The 27,196-nt window shown below is 32.0% G+C and overlaps 1 protein-coding gene across 1 annotated transcript in view; it reads right to left on the bottom strand.

Annotated features, from left to right (window-relative positions):
• The window catches only part of LOC119609966 (leucine-rich repeat-containing protein 15), a gene marked incomplete at its 5' end in the record, with an annotated part of 33,481 nt that extends 6,314 nt beyond the window's left edge, over positions 1-27,167 (bottom strand). Inside the window, 11 exon segments of the mRNA XM_037965028.1 lie at positions 107-238; positions 2,777-2,942; positions 3,732-3,878; positions 12,563-12,718; positions 16,409-16,605; positions 16,775-16,901; positions 17,028-17,132; positions 17,241-17,384; positions 21,603-21,676; positions 21,679-21,729; positions 26,966-27,167. Of these exon segments, the coding sequence (XP_037820956.1) occupies positions 107-238; positions 2,777-2,942; positions 3,732-3,878; positions 12,563-12,718; positions 16,409-16,605; positions 16,775-16,901; positions 17,028-17,132; positions 17,241-17,384; positions 21,603-21,676; positions 21,679-21,729; positions 26,966-27,167 (1,501 nt within the window).
• Positions 27,168-27,196: the final 29 nt, after the last annotated feature.

The raw sequence follows: 27,196 nt of genomic DNA, 5'->3' as shown, positions 1-27,196 counted from the left end.
AGTAATTCTATTTTCGGTGTGTGTTTTATGCAATAAACAATAGTTAAATTAAAAAGTTTGCTATAGTTAGATTTTTTTTTTTTTTAGATTTTTTGTAACTACTTACTGCCATTAAGATGATCCTCTCGCGTATAATAACGTGCCCGATGTTTCGAATAGCAAATGGCAACGGAAATGATTATAATGGCAATTAAAACGAAAATAATGCCACCCAAAATTGCAAGTGTATTAAGGCCACCTAGAAAGAAATAAAAAAGAGAGAATAAAGGAATTAATGGATATACAATTTTTCATGTAATTAAATATTTTATAAAAATAAAATAAACTGTACAATAATGGTCTTTTTAAAATCTAATTGATTTAGTCTGGCATATAGTATAGTCTAGTCTAGAGTCTTGTCTGTAGTATAGTCTATAGTCTGGTATATAGTCTAGTCTATAGTCTAGTCTATAGTCTGGTCTACAGTCTAGTCTAGTCTATAGTCTAGTCTATAGTCTAGTCTATAGTCTAGTCTATAGTCTAGTCTATAGTCTAGTCTATAGTCTAGTCTATAGTCTAGTCTATAGTCTAGTCTATAGTCTAGTCTATAGTCTAGTATAGTCTAGTCTATAGTCTAGTCTATAGTCTAGTCTATAGTCTAGTCTATAGTCTAGTCTATAGTCTAGTCTATAGTCTAGTCTATAGTCTAGTCTATAGTCTAGTCTATAGTCTAGTCTATAGTCTAGTCTATAGTCTAGTCTATAGTCTAGTCTATAGTAGTCTATAGTCTAGTCTATAGTCTAGTCTATAGTCTAGTCTATAGTCTAGTCTATAGTCTAGTCTATAGTCTAGTCTATAGTCTAGTCTATAGTCTAGTCTATAGTCTAGTCTATAGTCTAGTCTATAGTCTAGTCTATAGTCTAGTCTATAGTCTAGTCTATAGTCTAGTCTATAGTCTAGTCTATAGTCTAGTCTATAGTCTAGTCTATAGTCTAGTCTAGTAGTCTATAGTCTAGTCTATAGTCTAGTCTATAGTCTAGTCTATAGTAGTCTATAGTCTAGTCTATAGTCTAGTCTATAGTCTAGTCTATAGTCTAGTCTATAGTCTAGTCTATAGTCTAGTCTATAGTCTAGTCTATAGTCTAGTCTATAGTCTAGTCTATAGTCTAGTCTATAGTCTAGTCTATAGTCTAGTCTATAGTCTAGTCTATAGTCTAGTCTATAGTCTAGTCTATAGTCTAGTCTATAGTCTAGTCTATAGTCTAGTCTATAGTCTAGTCTATAGTCTAGTCTATAGTCTAGTCTATAGTCTAGTCTATAGTCTAGTCTATAGTCTAGTCTATAGTCTAGTCTATAGTCTAGTCTATAGTCTAGTCTATAGTCTAGTCTATAGTCTAGTCTATAGTCTAGTCTATAGTCTAGTCTATAGTCTAGTCTATAGTCTAGTCTATAGTCTAGTCTATAGTCTAGTCTATAGTCTAGTCTATAGTTCTAGTCTATAGTCTAGTCTATAGTCTAGTCTATAGTCTAGTCTCTAGTTAGTCTATAGTCTAGTCTATAGTCTAGTCTATAGTCTAGTCTATAGTCTAGTCTATAGTCTAGTCTATAGTCTAGTCTATAGTCTAGTCTAGTCTAGTCTATAGTCTAGTCTATAGTCTAGTCTATAGTCTAGTCTATAGTCTAGTCTATAGTCTAGTCTATAGTCTAGTCTATAGTCTAGTCTATAGTCTAGTCTATAGTCTAGTCTATAGTCTAGTCTATAGTCTAGTCTATAGTCTAGTCTATAGTCTAGTCTATAGTCTAGTCTATAGTCTAGTCTATAGTCTAGTCTATAGTCTAGTCTATAGTCTAGTCTAGTCTAGTCTATAGTCTAGTCTATAGTCTAGTCTATAGTCTAGTATAGTCTAGTCTATAGTCTAGTCTATAGTCTAGTCTATAGTCTAGTTATAGTCTAGTCTATAGTCTAGTCTATAGTCTAGTCTATAGTCTAGTCTATAGTCTAGTCTTTAGTCTAGTCTATGTCTAGTCTATAGTCTAGCCTATAGTCTCTATAGTCTAGCCTATAGTCTAGCCTATAGTCTAGTCTATAGTCTAGCCTATAGTCTAGTCTATAGTCTAGTCTATGGTCTAGTCTATAGTTTAGTCTATAGTCTAGTCTATAGTCTAGCCTATAGTCTATTCTATAGTCTAGTCTATATTCTAGTCTATATTCTAGTCTGTATTCTAGTCTATATTCTAGTCTATAGTCTAGTATATAGTCTAGTCTGTATTCTAGTCTATATTCTAGTTTATATTCTAGTCTATATTCTAGTCTATAGTCTAGTCTATAGTCTAGTCTATAGTCTAGTCTATAGTCTAGTCTATAGTCTAGTCTATAGTCTAGTCTATAGTCTAGTCTATAGTCTAGTCTATAGTCTAGTCTATAGTCTAGTCTATAGTCTAGTCTATAGTCTAGTCTATAGTCTAGTCTATATTCTAGTCTATAGTCTAGTCTATAGTCTAGTCTATAGTCTAGTCTAAAGTATAGTTTATAGTCTAGTCTATAGTCTAGTCTATAGTCTAGTCTATATTCTAGTCTATATTCTAGTCTATAGTCTAGTCTATAGTATATTCTATAGTACAGTCTATAGTTTAGTCTATAGTCCGGTCCACTGTCTAACCTTTGGTGTATTCTATAGGCTATTGTTTAGTGTTGTCCATAGTCTGCCACCATTAGTGCTGATATTTACATTACCATTTGTAGTAGAAACTAATTTTTAATCTTCTCTACATTTAACTTAATTTATATCCTTCTTACCTCTCTCAAGAAAATTTGCATGTGAAGTACTAGCTGCATTCTGTTCCTCATCAGTTATATAATCCAAACAACGATCTAAACCATTTGCATCCAAATCTGTTATTTCAGCACCCCTGAGAGTCTTGGGTAAGAAACAAATTGGATATGTTTCCCATTTCCATTGCAGCTGCATAAGAAAGAACCATAAAATAGAAAAAAATTACAAATTGTAAATCATCAACTATTCGGTGTAAAACAAAGTATAAATAATAAAAAAAAATTATAAATATTATACGACTAGTAGCATGTATAAAAATAATGCTACAACATTCCAAAAAAAAAAAAGTTTTATGCTAAATATGAGTTTGAAATAATTTCCATAATATTTTTATAGTATTTTTTTATATATAAAAAAAATTATATATATTTTGCTAAACAAATTTGTTTACATTTCGTATTACTTATGGAGGTGGGAAGGTAGTGAAAAGTAAATTGCTCTTAAAAAATATGACGAGAAGAGGTAACAATTTGTTAGCGACTTAACGAGCAAAAATTTATGGGAATGTTGAAATAGGCAGATGATAATTTTATTGAAAGTTCTTTGAAAATTGTAAATATGTTTAAAAAATATAGATGTTATTTCTTCATAGAAGTAAGAAATTATCTCTATTAGTAGATATAATTCTCTCCAGAGAGTGACACGTTTGAAATAGACACAGATGTATGTATGTGATTAACGGAATTTGTATATCTTTCGTTTAAGGTATGGAGCTACCGGATATATGATGAAAATATTCGATATTATTCTGAAAATAAACATATTGTAAAATATCTTTCTAGTGTTCAAATGCTTGGATCGCCAATGACGAAATTCTCTTTATTCCAATAGTTGTAGTTGTTTAATGAAAAAAAAAAATTCTCATATGTATAAATACAATTTAAAACCATCACCTTCTTTACTGCAACTTATTCTTACCTGACGTACAACATCTATTAATTTTCCCATGTGACATTCATCACATATAAGCGGATTATTATCCAAACGTACATTTCGTATCGCCTGTATGCGTAAAACAATATCAGCATTAATGCCATGCAATTGATTTCTTGAGAGATCGAGAAACTGTAAAGAAGAACAAATATTAAGATGACACAATATTATTAAGGTTATTGAATGGATTTCGTAAGATATTTCCAGAGATTTAAAAGAGGAAAGATTCTTAATTTTAAAATATTTTAAAAATAAATAACAAAAATAAAATAAAAAATAATCGGCTCAGAATCACTTTCTGCGTCGATTAAACTATGTCCGATCATCGATCATTATTTAACCCCCCATCAAAGTGCCCTTCAGAAAATGACTTGAATGTCCACAATTCACTTATAAACACTAGTATGACGATGAAATTTGGCACAAATCAGTTTTATATAAAAATAAATCCCGACAATAAATTTTATAAGGATCGGCCCAAGTTTTTCCCTAGCCGCCATATATCCAGACCTTCCGATTTGGTCCTTTTAGCACATAACTACGTCATATATACCACTATCTTCCCAAAATTTGACAAAACTAAGTTTGACATAATCCTAAATATCACAGTCAATTTAAGTAATGATCGGGCCTCATTGGACCCTAGCCCCCATACTAAGTCCCCTTCATAAAATGACTTAAACGTCCACATTTCACTTATAAACACTTGTATCACGATGAAATTTGGCACAAATAAGTTTTATATAAAAATAAATCCTAACAATAAATTTAATAGGGATCGGACCAATTTTCACCATAGCTCCCATACAACCGGACCGATCGATTTGGGCCAACGTCAAATATACTACTTTCCAAAAATCAGTACAATTAAGTTTGATATAGTTATAAATAACACTGTCGATATTTGTCCTTAAGTATACCAGTAGGTTCAGAATTACTTTCTGATTCGATTAAGCTTTGTATGTCCGTCTTTGTGACCGTGTAAACCACGCTACAGCTCGCAATTTTCAATATAATTTAATAAAATTTATCACATACTCTACTCTGGATCCAATGACGAAGTCTATTGAATATTTTTAAAATCGGTCGTTTATTTCTCCTAGTCAGCATACAACCGTACATGAACAGACATTATTTGGAACCTATGTAAGATTCAACATAAATGCTTTATTATTATAAATGAATCACATTTAACATTCACAATTGGTGTAAGGTATTTCTTACTTGTTTTTCTGTAAGTTTCGCGAATGCTATTATACAATTTGGAATTTTTCCATTACAGGGGATAAAATAGAATAAGAAAGAAAGAAGTGATCTCAAAATTCAGATATTCCATGCATTTGGGTAATTCAGACTAATAAGTGCTAAGACTGATTCATAGACTTGCCATTAGACAAGTTTGTAGATTAGTAAACACACAAGTCCACAGACACATACTAGACAATATAATAGTGGAAAGACTAGTATATCGACTATACAGACTATATAAACTATACTAGTAAGCAGAGCAGTTAAATGGTTAATTCATATACTAATTAGTTCCGTAGACCAAGTACTTAATAGACTAGTCAATAGACTAAGGAAAGTCAATAGACTGTAGACTAGTCAATAGACTGTAGACTAGTCAATAGACTAGTAAAGATATCAGTTAATAGAAACTTCTATAGACTTGGCTAGACCATAGAGTATTCAATAGATTAGGCCATAGACTACACCATATACTAGTCCATAAGTTAGGACAAGTATAAAGGTTCGGATGTCCTACTTTTGGGAAACAAGTGCCACTGTGTTGAAATTAAAGGTTTGCTTTCTTTCCTTTCGCACACTGTAGCCATTTATTGGATGGAAGGACATCTATACCTTAGGTTTAAGGAAAGCCACTCAATTTCAGTAACTCACTTGAGTCCACCTAAGCGCGGTGCCGTTGTGATGATCTAATGGTCATAGGAGTCCTTTATAGTACTTCTTACTACATCCAGCGTTAACCCAGTCGGTTCAATTTACGAAATTTAGGAAATTTTTGAGATTTATACCAAATAGCTCCTTCATACATGAGGGAAAAGCAGAGGCAAAATAACCTTCTCTGCTCTCGAAGAATGTCCGATAGTAGCAGATAAGAATAGCTATAGTCTCGTCTTCCTCCTCATTACGACAACTTTTTCTGGAATGATTGCCGATGGCACAGTGCAGAGAAGATGAGATATAGTCTCGTCTTTATCCTCATTGTGACAACTTTTGCAGTAGTCATTGTACTCGAGACCCATTTTTCTGGAATGATTACCGATAGCACAATCCCATTACTAGTGATCACAACGTTCTTATTTGCTTACTACGAAAGCTTAATAGCCGCCGGTTCGATTTACGAAATTTAGGAAATTTTTACGATTCATACCAAATAGCTCCTCCATACTTGAGGGAACAGCAGAGCCAAAATAACATTTTCTCTTCTCGATGAATGTCGGACAATAGCAGAGAAGATGAGATATAGTCTCCTCTTCCTCCTCATTATGAAAACAACTTTTGCATTAGTCATTGTACTCGAGACCCATTTTTCTTGCATGATTGTCGATAGCACAGTGTCCCGTTATTACCGATAACAGCCTTCTTAGTTGCTTACTATGAAAGTTTAACAATAAGCTTGACCTAGAAGCATAGGCTAGGTTGACCTTGAAGTGAAATGGGTGGTTTCGCTGAACCATGTGATTTGAGCAACTTCATATAGCTCAGTTTGAACCAGTGCCTTACAGTTTGTAAGACAAATACCAGTGAAGGTGTCGATTTCATCTTCCGCCTCATCACATTATTAAGACTTATTTTTGTAAAACTTTAAAACTTGTTTTAAATAATTTTCATATTATTTTTATTAAATATGTAATAAATATATTAAATATATAAATTCAAACACAATCTGTGATCAAATGACTTTTCTTAACAACACATGCACCAGATTCAATTTCAAAATGTTGTTTCTAAAATAAAATTGATTTCTAAATAGTAAGGTTTTTGGTTCTGTTTCTTTTTTCTCTAGAGCATGTGTTGACCACACAAACAAAATATATACATATGAACATATAAAATTAAACCAATTGTCAACAATATTTGTTAAAATTTGTGTGTAGATTGGTTTGTGCAAACAAACTGCTAAAATTTTATACTAATATTTGTTCTAACAACAAAATACCCACAACTCTGTGTTGAGCCAAAATATTTTTTGTCAGAGATATAAAGGAGTTCGATTTACATATGTTTTAAAAGGGGGATAAGGAAATGAAAACATTTGTTAAATAAGGGTGATAAAAAGCTTTATAATTTGTCAAATTTTTTCCAAATGCAGTAACTTGTTAAAAATGTGTCACAACATAGATTATGTTCTGAATTTGTTGACTACAATACGTTGGACTAAAAAATAATGCATTACCAGAATGTTTCTTTTGACGATTTCATTACTTTATTGCCCTGCCTTTTATTATGTGCAAGAGTGCAATGCTTTTCTTGTTATTTTTTTTCGGTTTCTTCTGTCCAAAATTGCTGGTGTTTTTTGTAGTTTCGGTCAGCGTGCAAATGGTTTAATAATACATCTTGACCAAAATTAATGTGTTTTTGTATGTGTGAGACAAGTGAAAAAAAAACTATGATAAAAACAGGATTACAGTAATCAAAATATACGCAAACACAATTACAAGCAGACACATATGTATACATAAACAAATATACATCCCAGTAGTTCGGAACAAAACATTTCCCTTGGAAATTACAGCTATGGCTGGGTTAAGAATTAAGTTAGTGTCTTCAGGAGGTGATCGAAAATAGCAATTCTTGGCATAATGTAAATTTTATTTAAACAATATTTAAGTAAACCAATTATTAACAACTAATTTTTCATTGTTGACATTATGTAAATAATGTAAATCTAGTGGTAAACAATTGAAATTTTTTGGTATTTATGATTTTGTCATTACTTTAAACATTTAATATAAATCCTTAAAAATTTTACATTATTGACATTAGGTAAACAATGTAAACTGTGTATTTTTGTAAATCTTTATATTTTCTTTATTATTATTATTTTAGATTTTCTCTGACATTATGTAAACAATGTAAATTTTGGTGTTTAAAACAATGAATTAAAAGTAAATTTAATGTAAACAAGTAAGAAACTATAGTCCGGCGTGGTCGACCATATGATACCCTACATCAATTGCGAATATTAAATGGATTTATACAAAAAGGGACATAGCTTAATCGAATCAGAAAGTGATTCTGCAAATTGTGCCGATTTAAAAGGTAAAATGACCAAATCTAAAGGCCCGGTTGTATGGGGGCTAGGGCAGAAATTGAGCCGATCCTTATAAAAGTTATTGTCGGGAATTATGTTTATATAAAACTTATTTGTGCCAAATTTCATCGTGATACTAGTGTTTATAAGTAAGTCGTGGGCATTCAAGTCATTTTCAGAAGGGGACTTTGTATAGGGGCTAGGGTCAAATGCGGCCCGATCATTACTAAAATTTACCGTGTTATTAAGGATTACAACAAACTTAGCTGTGCCAATTTTTTGGAATATAGTAGTATATTTGGCGTAGTTATGAGCTAAAAGGCCCAAATCGAAAGGTCCGGTTATATTGGCCGATGCTTTTATAAAACTTATTTGTGCCAAATTTCAAGTCATTTTCTGATGGGAACTTTGTATGGGGGCTAGGGTCAAATAGTAGATCATTTAAAACCCTATTCGGGGGGTCCGATTGTATGGGGTCTTGGTGAAATAATGGACCGATTTCAACCATTTTCAGTAGCGTTTGTCCTTGGACCAATATAAGCGCACGTTCCAAATTACATCAAAAATCCCAAAAATTGCGACCTGTAGAGTGCTCAAAGGTTTACATGGACACGCAGACAGACGGACGGACAGACAGATTGACTCAGGAAGTGATTCGATGATTGTATGACCAATATTTTTAGGTGTTACAAACATCAGCACATACGCATAATACCCTCCCCACTATAGTGGTGTAGTGTATAAAATTTAAGTTTACAACAAAATATTATTTTGACAAATTTCTTTTGAAATTTTATCAAAAATTGTAATTGTTGATATAATGTAAACAACATCAAGTTTAAGTAAACAAATGAGTAAAAATTAATTTTACATTTAAATTTATTGTAAATCACAATTTTATTAAAAATTTCAATTGTTGACATCATTTAAATTTTTTTGTAAACAATGCAAAATCACATATTTTTGTGATGAAAAGGGAAATATTGGAATATTGGACTTGTTGACATTATGTAAATAATGAAAATTTTAAGGTAATCTATAGAATATATCTTAAATTAATTGATTTTGTGGAACTATGATTATGTAAAAATAATCATAAATAAATTTTACTTTTTTGACATTATGTAAATAATGTAAATTTCAAACTAAAACAATATTTTTTTAACAACTTTTAAGATTTTTCGTATATTTTATAATAATATGTAAATAATGTAACATTTGAGGTAAAGAATGGAACATTGTTGGTTTTAATAGGTTTTCTGATGAGTTGCAAATTTATGAGAACCAAGTACTTAAATCGACTATTTGGTAAATACATTACATATAAAACTGCTAGGTTACAAGTATTAACACTTAAATACACACTACACACATATGCATTCATACATACGTCGAACAATGTTAAGAATGTACTCAAAATGAAAATAAAATGTTGACAAAAATTACGAGCACACAACAGACTCAGACAAAGAGATAGATATAAGCAGAAAATATTAATAAACGTTCAAAAACAGGAACTGCAAAGTATATTAGACCTGATCGCAATACCAACTATACCTTCGTATACCTAAGGTAAACATTGGTCAAACAAATTGAAAATATCGATAACTTACTTCTCTACCTGAATATTTAATATTTCTTACTTGTTTGAAATCAAAAGTGGATATATCATTTTACGGACGGGTCTATTAGTATGTAACTATAAGCAGCCATGTATTGGTATGTGTCTGGAAAATTTATGTTTATTTGGAGTTATGAAAGTATTTTGTACAATTTTTTTAAAGAAGCCAACAATCGTAACACAAAGATCTTAATAAATAGATCTCATGTTTACTCGGGGAAGCCACGGTATGTACTTTGGCCTGTCTGCTATACAGATGATATCGTAATACTTGTAAAGGGAAGTGATACAAATTATTTGTGTAGAAGGGTCGAGGAGGCCCTGAACAAAGCCTTTATCTGGGCGTAACCAAAAGGGCTAAATGTTAACCTGGCGGAGACTGAAATCTGTCTTTTCAGAAGAAAGTTGAAAGTTCCAGAGTACATTAAAACTAAACAAGTAAATACTGATTACAGACAAAGTAATGTTAAGATATTAGGGGCATGGCTCCTGACTTTGAGTTAAAACGGGTCTGGAGATAGAACTACAAAGATCATATAGGGTGACATTAACGAGAGGAGTATGAAAAGCCTCCTTAAAATGTGCAAATCTCAGGTTAATATGATGGTACATACTTTGAGTGGACAAATAAGAAGTGATATTATCCCAGGACACCTCAGGAACACTGACTGAAAAGTTCTAAGGATCTAATTCAAGGAATCTGAGTTTCTAAACTTTGGACATTTTCCAAGCGCACACTACAGGCCCATTAGCGGCCTGATTCGGATCTGATGTAATATGTGTCATTGATTTAAACTTAACCTAAAATGCCTGTTGGGAAATGTGTCAGTTCCCTTTTATGCATTTTTTTCTTGCACTTTCATATTAACAATAAAAACATTCAAAATGTTTACAGCTGCTGTGGATGTAAGCTTACGACTACTGTTCTTGTGGATAAATGTCCAAAAATGAAAACATTGAACAAAAACAACAAAAGCTGCTTTTATTTGTTGTAAACTAAAAGTATTGAGATTTTTTTCTCGTATGATCCTTCTCTCTACTTGCTGGAGGCAATAATAAATTATTTTTGAAAGCTAAAAACTGAGTACACAGAGTTTATGATACTTACGAGGGTGGATTTTTTGTATGAAATTTTTTAATTTTCAGAATTTTGAAAGTTTTGTTGCGTTCAGTAAATTTGTAACTTCGCTTGTAATCGAACTAATTTTAATGGAATTTTTAATACTTCAGGAAATTCGAAAAAAAACCCTATTACTCCCACATTTTCCAAAAAAAAATTGCACACAAGGACTCACTTATAAATATACACACAGACACATAAACATTTTCACATTTAGTAAATGTTGTTTGGTAGTTTTTAAGTTAAGAAGTTGTTGCTACCAGCAGTTGCAAAAGAATACAACCGAACATGCTTGCCATTGGATGCGATAAGTACCAGAGAACTGTGTTGGTCACTCGATGTTGTTCTATTGTGGTATGGTAATGGACAGTCATGTCCTTTTTTTCTTATTTTTTCTGGTTTTATTTTCACACACAACTGCTGTTATATCAAATGTTGTGGTTGTAAAATATTTTCATATTTTCATAATTTTTACTTTTCCAATTCCAATTTTTTTATAGTTCATATAAGTATATTTGTCTATATGTGTATAAGTATATTTGTTCATATGTGTTTATATATATTTTATCATTTTCTGTTATTTAAAATGATTAAATTATAAAGCATTTAAAATACTTAGGTTTGGTAATTAAATTTAAGGAATGTAATAAAATTGTCTTATTTTTAATGTAATGATATATGATTAGATACATCTTTGAAATTATTATAATTAAATGCAAACATTTAAGTCTTTTCTAGAGTAATTTGTAATGGTATTTAGTTTTAATACTCCTATGATCCCTCTTACCATTTCGTGTTTCAGGAAACATAAAAAAGTTGGCGAAACTTTTACAAGAATTTTTCTAGAAAATATGATTTTTATTTCATTAAAAAATGGGTTTAATGCGATTATGCTTGATCCTACACTCACCTTAAAGTAAACCAATCGGCTCAGAAGCACATCCTGAGTCGACTAAGCTATGTCCGTCTGTCCGTCCCTCTGTCTGTCTGTGTGTCCATGTAAAATTTGTACTCACGCTATAGATCGCACTTTTTATGATGATTTGATGAATTTTTATGATTTGTACGTACTCCCCTTTTGGTCCAAGGGTGAATGGTTGAAATCGGTCAATTATTTCACCTAGCCCCTATACAACCGATCCCCTCGAATAGGGCTTTTAAGCTCATAATTATATTAAATGTCCTAGTATTTTCATAAAAATTGGTAAAACTTAGTTTTATATACATACGTCTAAAAAGATACTGACGATTTTCATGATGATGGGGCCAGAATGACCTTTATCTGTCATACCAGCTGATAATCTAATATTCAATGTATTTATTAGTCTGTCTGACTAACAAACTGTCGTCGTCCTCTAAATATTCCCTTATAAAACACACCATTTAGTTTCCCCTTTAAAAAAAGTTTCCTTTTTTTCTTATAACGAAAATATTTTATGATAAAAACCATTACGTAAGTAAGCACCACACATCCTTTTAATATGCTTCCTAAGTCATATATGATTGCATTTTATTGTTTTCTTCCCCTTTTCTTTCACAAATGAAAGACAGTTGAAAACGAAATACATACATTATACTTTAAAAACCACACATATACATACACAATAGCATCCATCACACATACATATACATAATATAAGCATTTTTTCAAAACATTAACACATACACACACTTCTTCAGTTGTGGATAAAAAACAAGTATTATTTACAAGGATTTTTTCCAGTTATGAATGATAGACATCCGAGAAAATACAATAAAATGAAAAAAAAAAGGAATAAAGAAACCAATGTTACACTTACCTCTAGCTCCTGACAGGGCTCAATGACTTGTAAGGACATGATATCCAAGTGATTACCGGAAATATTCAAATAACGCAAATGTTTGAATGGCACTAACAAACCGACAGGCAATATTCCCATATCAGCAATAGAAAGATGTGTCAGGTGTGGCAAAAGCTATAAAATTGTAAAATACAAGAGAGCAAAAACACAAAAATAATAAGAAAAAATATCGTACACAAATACAGTGTGGCAAGAAAATCAACAACATACTGCTGATTTTTAAGCCAAGGATAGAATTTAATAAAAAAATATATATATCTGTGTATTTTTCAGGATTTAAATAAAATATACATTTTCTTTTTCTTTATCTATCGAGTATTTGTTAACATGTGTTCAAATGTTGTTGCAAATTTACTCTTACCTCCACTAACAAGCATTTGTTCATTTCTTTTTATTTTATGATGTGTTTAAAAGAATTTTTATTGGTTATTTATTTGTAATATTTAGAAAAAAACATAACTTTTCTATTTTGTGTCTTCCTTACAACTACACAAGGTATATGGTTCTTTATATGATATTTTCATAAAATGTAAATTTAATATGAGAAGCATGAAAAGCTGCCTAAAAGCAATCTTTGCCATTGTGGTATATTTGTAAGCCTGTAAGTATGCTTTTTATTTTATTTATTGTAGAAAATGTAATAACCTTTAAGTTTTCTTTATGTATTTTATTTATTTATAGTTTTTATTTTATTTTGTGAAAACAAATTCAAAAGATTTATAAATAAAAGCAGATATATATTTGTTTGTGTTTTGAATATTACGACCTTGAATTCTATAGAAATGCGTAGATAATCTTTCTTTAAAAATATCCTTAAACAAGAAAAATGTTTAAAACTACAGGAAGGTAAAATCCTTAAATTTCCCCCCACGACGCATACTGTAAACAAGAGACGGAACTAGAACTGAACTAGAACTGAACTAGAACTGAACTAGAACTGAACTAGAACTGAACTAGAACTGAACTAGAACTGAACTAGAACTGAACTAGAACTGAACTAGAACTGAACTAGAACTGAACTAGAACTGAACTAGAACTGAACTAGAACTGAACTAGAACTGAACCTAGAACTGAACTAGAACTGAACTAGAACTGAACTAGAACTGAACTAGAACTGAACTAGAACTGAACTAGAACTGACTAGAACTGAACTAGAACTGAACTAGCACTGAACTAGAACTGAACTAGAACTGAACTAGAACTGAACTAGAACTGAACTAGAACTGAACTAGAACTGAACTAGAACTGACTAGACTGAACTGAACTGAACTAGAACTGAACTAGAACTGAACTAGAACTGAACTAGAACTGAACTAGAACTGAACTAGAACTGAACTAGAACTGACTAGAACTGAACTAGAACTGAACTAGAACTGAACTAGAACTGAACTAGAACTGAACTAGAACTGAACTAGAACTGAACTAGAACTGAACTAGAACTGAACTAGAACTGAACTAGAACTGAACTAGAACTGAACTAGAACTGAACTAGAACTGAACTAGACTAACTGAACTACTAGAACTGAACTAGAACTGAACTAGAACTGAACTAGAACTGAACTAGAACTGAACTAGAACTGACTAGAACTGAACTAGAACTGAACTAGAACTGAACTAGAACTGAACTGAACTAGAACTGAACTAGAACTGAACTAGAACTGAACTAGAACTGAACTAGAACTGAACTAGAACTGAACTAGAACTGAACTAGAACTGAACTAGAACTGAACTAGAACTGAACTAGAACTGAACTAGAACTGAACTAGAACTGAACTAGAACTGAACTAGAACTGAACTAGAACTGAACTAGAACTAAACTAGAACTGAACTAGAACTGAACTAGAACTGAACTAGAACTGAACTAGAACTGAACTAGAACTGAACTTGAACTGAACTTGAACTGAACTAGAACTGAACTAGAACTGAACTAGAACTGAACTAGAACTGAACTAGAACTGAACTAGAACTGAACTAGAACTGAACTAGAACTGAACTAGAACTGAACTAGAACTGAACTAGAACTGAACTAGAACTGAACTAGAACTGAACTAACTGAACTAAACTGAACTAGAACTGAACTAGAACTGAACTAGAACTGAACTAGAACTGAACTAGAACTGAACTAGAACTGAACTAGAACTGAACTAGAACTGAACTAGAACTGAACTAGAACTGAACTAGAACTGAACTAGAACTGAACTAGAACTGAACTAGAACTGAACTAGAACTGAACTAGAACTGAACTAGAACTGAACTAGAACTGAACTAGAACTGAACTAGAACTAAACTAGAACTGAACTGAACTAGAACTGAACTAGAACTGAACTAGAACTGAACTAGAACTGAACTAGAACTGAACTAGAACTGAACTAGAACTGAACTAGAACTGAACTAGAACTGAACTAGAACTGAACTAGAACTGAACTAGAACTGAACTAGAACTGAACTAGAACTGAACTAGAACTGAACTAGAACTGAACTAGAACTGAACTAGAACTGAACTAGAACTGCACTAGAACTGAACTAGAACTAGAACTGAACTAGAACTGAACTAGAACTGAACTAGAACTGAACTAGAACTGAACTAGAACTGAACTAGAACTGAACTAGAACTGAACTAGAACTGAACTAGAACTGAACTAGAACTGAACTAGAACTGAACTAGAACTGAACTAGAACTGAACTAGAACTGAACTAGAACTGAACTAGAACTGAACTAGAACTGAACTAGAACTGAACTAAACTGAACTAGAACTGAACTAGAACTGAACTAGAACTGAACTAGAACTGAACTAGAACTGAACTAGAACTGAACTAGAACTGAACTAGAACTGAACTAGAACTGAAGAACTGAACTAGAACTGAACTAGAACTGAACTAGAACTGAACTAGAACTGAACTAGAACTGAACTAGAACTGAACTAGAACTGAACTAGAACTGAACTAGAACTGAACTAGAACTGAACTAGAACTGAACTAGAACTGAACTAGAACTGAACTAGAACTGAACTAGAACTGAACTAGAACTGAACTAGAACTGAACTAGAACTGAACTAGAACTGAACTAGAACTGAACTAGAACTGAACTAGAACTGAACTAGAACTGAACTAACTGAACTAGAACTGAACTAGAACTGAACTAGAACTGAACTAGAACTGAACTAGAACTGAACTAGAACTGAACTAGAACTGAACTAGAACTGAACTAGAACTGAACTAGAACTGAACTAGAACTGAACTAGAACTGAACTAGAACTGAACTAGAACTGAACTAGAACTGAACTAGAACTGAACTAGAACTGAACTAGAACTGAACTAGAACTGAACTAGAACTGAACTAGAACTGAACTAGAACTGAACTAGAACTGAACTAGAACTGAACTAGAACTGAACTAGAACTAGAACTGAACTAGGACTAGGACTAGAACTGAACTAGAACTGAACTAGAACTGAACTAGAACTGAACTAGAACTGAACTAGAACTGAACTAGCACTAGTCTTTAATTGACTAGAACTGAATCCTAGATTCTAGTCTATGCTTTAGACTAGATTCTGGTCTAAACACTATGCTAGTCTCTAGATTCTAGACTAAACTGCATAATATACTCTAGGCTGGAATCTTGTCTAGGCTCTAGACTGCACTCTTCTTCTCTGTTAAATACTTCAACACTTCACAAATTATTTAAAATTATTTTTATTTTACTTTATAATGCTTTCAACTAATCTTGCAATTTGTCTCTTTCAATTTGAAACGAACTTACTTAGTTTAACATTATTGTTACTTTTTTTTTAATTTTAACTTACTTCAAATGTGTCTCGTATTTCATGAAGATCCATATGTATGTTACCACTTATATTTAAAGTTCGCAAATTGCTAAGACGCCTCACAGACTGCGGTTCTAAACGCACCAATTTGTTATATGACAAATCCAGAAAAGTCAAATTAGTCAAATGTAAAAATGAATCGTTTGGAACTTTAGCCAAACGATTGTAGGACAAATCTAAAAGAAAATTGTAAAAAATAACAGAAAACTTTACATTAAGTAAACAAAGGATTTCCTTTTATAATTTTAAATGCTTTTTAACAGACAAAAAAAAATAAAAATACTAAATGAACTAAGAAATACTTGAAGTAGAACGATAATGATGAGTTACTTTAGAGATACATACCTAAATGTTTAAGACTTTTTTGCATGCGAAATAGTTCATCGACAACAACAGATAATTGATTGCCATCTAATAGAACTTTGGTTAAATGCTTGACATCACGAAATTCATCCTTGTCAAGAAATTTAAACTAGAGCAAGGCAAAAAGAAATAAAAGAAGAAAAAAGAACAGTTTGTGAGGGTTAAAATAAAATAAATGTAATAATTTATAAAGAATTTAGGTTTTTTCTTTCTTTCTACTCTTTAAATTTCATACCTCATTTCTTCCTAAATCGAGTTCACTCAGCGAGGGTAATAAATTGTACAATTGCGGATTGATTTTCTTTAACTGACAGTTACGACATTTGAATACTTTCAGTTGCTGCACAATGAACAATGACAATATAGTTGCGGTTGCACAAAAAAATATTGAAATATTATTATTAATATTGTGGTTAAGGAATTTTTATATTTATTTTTTTCTCCTTACCGATATATCACGAAACACATCTGGTGGCAATTCCTGGAGAGGATTTCCACTTAAATCCAAATATTTCAATTTACTCATCATAAAGAATATACGCTGTACTAACTCTCCAATAGAGTTATCAGCCAAGTTTAAGCGTCTTAATTCCTGAAAGAAAAATTATAAAATTGTAGTGTAAAGTTAAGCAAATGACCTTTAGACTTCAGATAAGACACTAGGCTAGGCTATAAACTAGTTTTCAGTATAAACAATAGACTGACTTTAAACTAAACTTAAATCTAGACTACAGAATACCCACAAATATAACTCAGACTATACTATAGACTAGACAATAGACTAGACTATAGACTAGACTATAGACTAGACTATAGAGTAGACTATATACTAGACTATAGACTAGACTAGACTAGACTAGACTAGACTATAGACTAGACTATAGACTAGACTAGACTAGACTATAGACTAGACTATAGACTAGACTATAGACTAGACTATAGACTAGACTATAGACTAGACTATAGACTAGACTATAGACTAGACTATAGACTAGACTAGACTAGACTATAGACTAGACTATAGACTAGACTATAGACTAGACTATAGACTAGACTATAGACTAGACTATAGACTAGACTATAGACTAGACTATAGACTAGACTATAGACTAGACTATAGACTAGACTATAGACTAGACTATAGACTAGACTATAGACTAGACTATAGACTAGACTATAGACTAGACTAGACTATAGACTAGACTATAGACTAGACTATAGACTAGACTATAGACTAGGCTTTAGACTAGACTATATACTAGACTATAGACTAGACTATATCCTAGACTATAGACTAGACTATAGACTAGATTATAGACTAGACTATAGACTAGACTATAGTCTAGACTATAGACTACACTATAGACTGGACTATAGTCTAGACTATAGACTACACTATAGACTAGACTATAGACTAGACAATAGACTAGACTATAGACTTGACTAATAGACTAGACTATAGACTAGACTATAGACTAATACAGATTAGACATAGACGATACTATAGACTAGACTATAGACAGACTGTAGACTAGACTAGACTATAGACTAGACTAAAGACTAGACTAATAGAACTAGAATATAGACTAGACTATAGACTAGAATATAGACTAAGACTATAGACTAGCTACTAGACTAGACAGAATAGACTAGACATAGACTAGACCTAGACTACACCATAGACTAGACCATAGACTAGACCATAGACTAGACATAGACTAGACTATAGACTAGACTATAGACTAGACCTATAGACTAGACGATAGACTAGACTATAAGACTTAGACTATAGACTATACTATAGACTAGACTATAGACTAGACTATAGACTAGACTATAGACTAGACTATAGACTAGACTATAGACTAGACTATAGACTAGACTATAGACTAGACTATAGACTAGACTATAGACTATAGACTAGACTATAGACTAGACTATAGACTAGACTATAGACTAGACTATAGACTAGACTATAGACTAGACTATAGACTAACTAAGACTAGACTAGACTAGACTATAGACTAGACTATAGACTAGACTATAAGACTAACTAAGACTAGACTATAGACTAGACTATAGACTAACTATAGACTAGACTATAGACCAGACTAATAGACTAGACTATAGACTAAACTATAGACTAGACTATAAGACTAGACTCTAGACTAGACTATAGACTAGACTATAGACTAGACATGGACTAGACTACAGACCTGACTACAGACTATACTATAGACTAGACAATAGACTAGACTATAGAATAGATTATAGACTAGACTATAGACTAGACTATAGACTAGACTATAGACTAGACTATAGACTAGACTATAGACTAGACTATAGACTAGACTATAGACTAGACTATAGACTAGACTATAGACTAGACTATAGACTATGACTAGACTAGACCTGATTAGATTAGACTAGACTAGACTAGACTAGACTAGACTACACTACACTACACTACACTACACTACACTACACTACCTACACTACACTACACTACACTACTACTACACTACACTACACTACTAGACTAGACTAACTAGACTAGACTAGACTAGACTAGACTAGACTATAGACTAGACTATAGACTAGACTATAGACTAGACTATAGACTAGACTATAGACTAGACTATAGACTAGACTATAGACTAGACTATAGACTAGACTATAGACTAGACTATAGACTAGACTATAGACTAGACTATAGACTAGACTATAGACTAGACTATAGACTAGACTATAGACTAGACTATAGACTAGACTATAGACTAGACTATAGACTAGACTATAGACTAGACTATAGACTAGACTATAGACTAGACTATAGACTAGACTATAGACTAGACTATAGACTAGACTATAGACTAGACTATAGACTAGACTATAGACTAGACTATAGACTAGACTATAGACTAGACTATAGACTAGACTATAGACTAGACTATAGACTAGACTATAGACTAGACTATAGACTAGACTATAGACTAGACTATAGACTAGACTATAGACTAGACTATAGACTAGACTATAGACTAGACTATAGACTAGACTATAGACTAGACTATAGACTAGACTATAGACTAGACTATAGACTAGACTATAGACTAGACTATAGACTAGACTATAGACTAGACTATAGACTAGACTATAGACTAGACTATAGACTAGACTATAGACTAGACTATAGACTAGACTATAGACTAGACTATAGACTAGACTATAGACTAGACTATAGACTAGACTATAGACTAGACTATAGACTAGACTATAGACTAGACTATAGACTAGACTATAGACTAGACTATAGACTAGACTATAGACTAGACTATAGACTAGACTATAGACTAGACTATAGACTAGACTAGACTATAGACTAGACTATAGACTAGACTAGACTATAGACTAGACTAGACTATAGACTAGACTAGACTATAGACTAGACTATAGACTAGACTATAGACTAGACTATAGACTAGACTATAGACTAGACTATAGACTAGACTATAGACTAGACTAGACTAGACTATATACTAGACTATAGACTAGACTATAGACTAGACTATACTAGACTATAGACTAGACTATAGACTAGACTATAGACTAGACTATAGACTAGACTATAGACTAGACTATAGACTAGACTATAGACTAGACTATAGACTAGACTATAGACTAGACTATAGACTAGACTATAGACTAGACTAGACTAGACTATAGACTAGACTATAGACTAGACTATAGACTAGACTATAGACTAGACTATGACTAGACTATAGATAGACTAGACTAGACTAGACTATAGACTAGACTAGACTATAGACTAGACTAGATATAGACTAGACTAGATATAGACTAGACTATAGACCTAGACTATAGACTAGACTATAGACTGACTATAGACTAGACTATAGACTAGACTATAGACTAGACTATAGACTAGACTATAGACTAGACTATAGACTAGACTATAGACTAGACTATAGACTAGACTATAGACTAGACTATAGACTAGACTATAGACTAGACTATAGACTAGACTATACTAGACTATGACTAGACTATAGACTAGGACTATAGCTAGACTATAGACTAGACATAGACTAGACTATAGACTAGACTATAGACTAGACTAGACTAGACTATAGACTAGACTATAGACTAGACTATAGACTAGACTATAGACAGACTATAGACTAGACTATAGACTAGACTATAGACTAGACTATAGACTAGACTATAGACTAGACTATAGACTAGACTATAGACTAGACTATAGACTAGACTATAGACTAGACTATAGACTAGACTATAGACTAGACTATAGATAGACTCTAGACTAGACTATAGACTAGACTATAGACTAGACTATAGACTAGACTATGAACTAGACTATAGACTAGACTATAGACTAGATTATAGATGAATACAGACTAGACTAGACTAGACTATAAGCTAGACTATGACTAGACTAGACTATAGACTAGACTATAGACTAGACTAGACTATAGACTAGACTATAGACTAGACTATAGACTAGACTATATACTAGACTAGGCTAATAGGCTAAGGGTATGGACTTGGCTATAAAGTAGACTATGGAATTGCTATAGACTAGGCTATAGACTAGACTGTATTCTTATATATTGCTAGACTGTAGACTAGCTATTGGACTAGCCTGTATTTCTTAATCCTTTTCATTGGAATTCTTCAATAGAATTTATGAATATCTGTTCTAAAGAAACACAAAAAGTAGAGCAAAACAGAATAGAAAACCTCAACTTTATTTTCTTTTATTACTCACCGTTAAATTACAAAATACCGAACTGGCCATTTTTATAATTTTATTTTTCGATAAATCCAATTCCAGCAAATTATTTGTCCCCGAAAATCTCTCTGCTGGACAAGTGAAATATTATTCTTGGAGAAATCTGCATTTTATATTTGTTGTTGTGTTTTATTTTGATGAAGATTACAAGAGAAAAGATAACGATTGTGATAAGGATGCATGCAGGGCATTCCATACGATTTACAGCAGCACAGAGCCATACAAATATGTAAGGCACATACACATTATTCACAGGAAACGGACATTTATGACATTTTAAGTAATTTGTTGGAGTGGTATTGTATGGTAAAGATGTAACGGCAGCCATGTTTATTTTGTTGTTGATTCCAAAGATTATTTTTTGCAAAACATGGATTGTTAATAATTTTATTCAGTTATATATTTTTTAATTTTTTTTGTCGTTCGTTATCGATGTTGTGTGGCATGGTATAACATTGAGTCCGGATAAACATGAAATTAAGAAAAATATATATACAGATAAAAGATAAAAAGCAAAAACCAGATATAATAGTGAAATATATGAAAACATTGTTCATATAAAAAGGGTTTTTCAATAAGGACAGATTGATTTTAAAGAGGAATGGAATTATAAAGGACATGCGAATTCAAAACAATCCAAGTTCAACAATGTTGTGCTCTAAAGTGGCCTTAATATTATTTTGGTCCTTTCAGTGCTTGACTGAGTAGACAAAAATTAAATTAACGACCTTTGGTCCTCTTGCAGAATTCTTAAAAAAGTGCCAGATAAAATTTTTGGTGCTCATTGGCAGATTATTTTTTGAATGTCAAAATTAACCACAAAAATATTTGAGGATTGATATTGAAGTATTAATTCCAATACCTGAAAATTGGTTCAATAAAACTCTATATTGAATAAATAATATTTATGTAAAAAACCTATGCAATAACCAATCATGGACAGAATAGCAAGATTATTAGCATTCCTTCATCATTATTACAGAACCCTTTGTGCATTTAATGCTTTATTTAAAATGCGTGTGATTAAACTTAATTACATCTGAAATCGTTGAAAAGGACATGTCTGTATTTTTCTGCGATGTTATGGCCTTTTGCATTTTAGGTTATAATATGTATGAGAATGGTGGTAATACAATTGAAGTAATTGTTCAAGAATACTTTTCTAATAGGTCAGTGTTATACGAAAAATATATCATTTAAATATTTTGAAAATCGATAGAAATCTACTATATATAAGTGTAAAGGATATTAAAGTAAATGTGTTGGTCAAATCTTGAAAAAGACGAAACGAAGAAGTGAAAAGCACAAACTGTCAGATTACATAGAATTATCATCAAAATTGCAAGTTGTAGATTGTTGTAGTTGTAAACTAGAACTGAACTAGAACTGAACTAGAACTGAACTAGAACTGAACTAGAACTGAACTAGAACTGAACTAGAACTGAACTAGAACTGAACTAGAACTGAACTAGAACTGAACTAGAACTGAACTAGAACTGAACTAGAACTGAACTAGAACTGAACTAGAACTGAACTAGAACTGAACTAGAACTGAACTAGAACTGAACTAGAACTGAACTAGAACTGAACTAGAACTGAACTAGAACTGAACTAAACTGAACTAGAACTGAACTAGAACTGAACTAGAACTGAACTAGAACTGAACTAGAACTGAACTAGAACTGAACTAGAACTGAACTAGAACTGAACTAGAACTGAACTAGAACTGAACTAGAACTGAACTAGAACTGAACTAGAACTGAACTAGAACTGAACTAGAACTGAACTAGAACTGAACTAGAACTGAACTAGAACTGAACTAGAACTGAACTAGAACTGAACTAGAACTGAACTAGAACTGAACTAGAACTGAACTAGAACTGAACTAGAACTGAACTAGAACTGAACTAGAACTGAACTAGAACTGAACTAGAACTGAAACTAGAACTGAACTAGAACTGAACTAGAACTGAACTAGAACTGAACTAGAACTGAACTAGAACTGAACTAGAACTGAACTAGAACTGAACTAGAACTGAACTAGAACTGAACTAGAACTGACTAGAACTGACTAGAACTGACTAGAACTGAACTAGAACTGAACTAAACTGAACTAGAACTGAACTAACTAGAACTGAACTAGAATGAACTAGAACGACTAGAACTGAACTAGAACTGAACTAGAACTGAACTAGAACTGAACAGAACTGAACTAGAACTGAACTAGAACTGAACTAAACTGAACTAGAACTGAACTAGAACTGACCTAGAACTGAACTAGAACTGACTAGAACTGAACTAGAACTGAACTAGAACTGAACTAGAACTGAACTAGAACTGAACTAGAACTGAACTAGAACTGAACTAGAACTGAACTAGAACTGAACTAGAACTGAACTAGAACTGAACTAGAACTGAACTAGAACTGAACTAGAACTGAACTAGAACTGAACTAGAACTGAACTAGAACTGAACTAGAACTGAACTAGAACTGAACTAGAACTGAACTAGAACTGAACTAGAACTGAACTAGAACTGAACTAGAACTGAACTAGAACTGAACTAGAACTGAACTAGAACTGAACTAGAACTGAACTAGAACTGAACTAGAACTGAACTAGAACTGAACTAGAACTGAACTAGAACTGAACTAGAACTGAACTAGAACTGAACTAGAACTGAACTAGAACTGAACTAGAACTGAACTAGAACTGAACTAGAACTGAACTAGAACTGAACTAGAACTGAACTAGAACTGAACTAGAACTGAACTAGAACTGAACTAGAACTGAACTAGAACTGAACTAGAACTGAACTAGAACTGAACTAGAACTGAACTAGAACTGAACTAGAACTGAACTAGAACTGAACTAGAACTGAACTAGAACTGAACTAGAACTGAACTAGAACTGAACTAGAACTGAACTAGAACTGAACTAGAACTGAACTAGAACTGAACTAGAACTGAACTAGAACTGACTAGAACTGAACTAGAACTGAACTAGAACTGAACTAGAACTGAACTAGAACTGAACTAGAACTGAACTAGAACTGAACTAGAACTGAACTAGAACTGAACTAGAACTGAACTAGAACTGAACTAGAACTGAACTAGAACTGAACTAGAACTGAACTAGAACTGAACTAGAACTGAACTAGAACTGAACTAGAACTGAACTAGAACTGAACTAGAACTGAACTAGAACTGAACTAGAACTGAACTAGAACTGAACTAGAACTGAACTAGAACTGAACTAGAACTGAACTAGAACTGAACTAGAACTGACTAGAACTGAACTAGAACTGAACTAGAACTGAACTAGACGAACTGAACTGACGAACTGAACTAGAACTGAAATAGACCTGAACTAGAACTGAACTAGAACTGAACTAGAACTGAACTAGAACTGAACTAGAACTGAACTAGAAACTGAACTAGAACTGAACTAGAACTGAACTAGAACTGAACTAGAACTGAACTAGAACTGAACTAGAACTGAACTAGAACTGAACTAGACTGAACTAGAACTGAACTAGAACTGCATAGAACTGAACTAGAACTGCATTAGAACTGAACTAGAACTGTACTAGAACTGAACTAGAACTGAACTTACTAAATTTGTCTTTATAAATTTGTTTTTCTATAGTTGAATTTTTGAGCTATTGTTTCTCAACAGCTTGCACAATTATATTCTTTTAATTTAAAATGGTAATAAATTAAATGTCAAAATAATTTTAGAGTTAATTAATTACGTACGACGCATTATACAAAAACTTATTTTCTTGACAGCTGAAATATGGCTCTTTCAATTTTAACTTTCATTTGTTAGACATTGATTTTTAAACGAATTTATTTTCATCAAAATCATTTAAGTTGAAATCAAATACATACATACATTCGAACATAGATATTTGTTCAGCTTCAGACTTAAAATTTTATTAACTGCAGCTATAACAACAAATGCTTGTTATCTACAGAACTGAAATTGAAATGCTCAAGTTGTACTGAAATGTCAAAAAGGCTGTTGTTAACAAATGCAATAATTTTGAAGTGTCATCAACATTTGTTTGAGTTCATTTTCCTTTATATTTCATTTTATTGTATACGTACTTTAATTTTTCTTTATATTTTCTTTGTTTTTTTTTTTTTTCTTATGAAGTCAATGATTGGCATTAGATTATTTATTTATCTATGTATTTATTTTTATTTGTCTACATCTCCATATAAATGATGACAGAAAAAAACATGGAATGCTTAAAATACAACATCTAGATAAAAAGGAGATTATTGTTGGTATAAAAATAATTCCAGAAACGAGAGTTAATACAGCCATAATCAAGCTCATAAACATAGTTGCTATATTAGAAAGTATACAGTATATAGACATCGACATATCTGCTCTTCTGACAAACATTCAACACCCACTCCCGCGAATACTAAGAAACAAGATTTGAAAAGTACTTTTTCCTAACCAACATCACTACATTGAAAAAGGTATAATAGGTTGCTGTTGTTGTTTGTAATGCACAAAAATATTAGTTCCACATAAACTAATCTACTTAAAATTCGGATAAACGTAACTTTTAATTCGATAACATTAGATAAACATCTCTATAGCAGGAATTAGTTCAAACACATATAAAAAGCCTACTGCCGGAAATCAAAATTTTGAAAAAATTTCGCTTTATAAAACACATATAAGATGACAAACCAAAAAACACTTTAAGCTTTATATAGTTGTTGTTGGGTGTCATATGTTTGGACTTGACCAACTATACTTTCATATCTATTTTTTATGTAAGTTTTTATTGCTTAAAATCTTGGTTGTAAAGTCTTATAAATGTTTAAATTTCGATTTAACTTAAAAATACCTAGAATCAAGGAAGAAACATTTTAAAATTGTTCAAATTGTTCAAACCAAAAACGCCTACATACTTAGTTGTTGATGTTTTCCAAACATTCCATTGTTAAACATTTAAATTTTTTCCTGATTTTTCTCTTCGTTTGCCCTTAACACACGTTGAAAATAAAAAAAGGCGCAACATTTTATAGCAGTATTTGCTTACATTCATTCATATAAAAAAAGAGATTGAGACATTTAAAGGTCATAAATTCTTGTTATTTTGAGAAAACGCTATAAAATGTACTTGTTCTTTTAACATTTCTTCTACCTCTACATTGTTATGTTTTGAAATGTTAATATTTATTCAGTTTAGAATTTGTCTATTTATTTAATGTTATGGAAATGTAAATCCCTCCTTAAATCACATGACAAAATTGGGGGATAATTTAAAGAAATCATTTAATCGTATTTATTTAGCTGATTATATTTACTCACCTAAAATTTTCAAATGTTGCAGACCCCACAGACATTCCGGTCCTATGGCCGGCACATTGGAATCTGTGATACGTACTATTTCCAACTTGAGGAAATTACGTAAGAAGTTTCCTGTTGTTATGGAATTTCGTGGACCTTGTATGATAATAACTTGGACATCACCGTCTATGCTTTCGAAGGGAAATCTTGTGAGGCCACCTGAAATTAAAGAAATTTTGTTCAAATATATTA

This window comes from Lucilia sericata, unplaced genomic scaffold, assembly GCF_015586225.1.
Source record: "Lucilia sericata isolate MDLA Ls3-8-SP2 unplaced genomic scaffold, ASM1558622v1 Contig001096F_arrow, whole genome shotgun sequence".
In the NCBI taxonomy this organism is placed as follows: domain Eukaryota; kingdom Metazoa; phylum Arthropoda; class Insecta; order Diptera; family Calliphoridae; genus Lucilia; species Lucilia sericata.
This window is presented reverse-complemented; position numbering and strand designations above follow the sequence as displayed.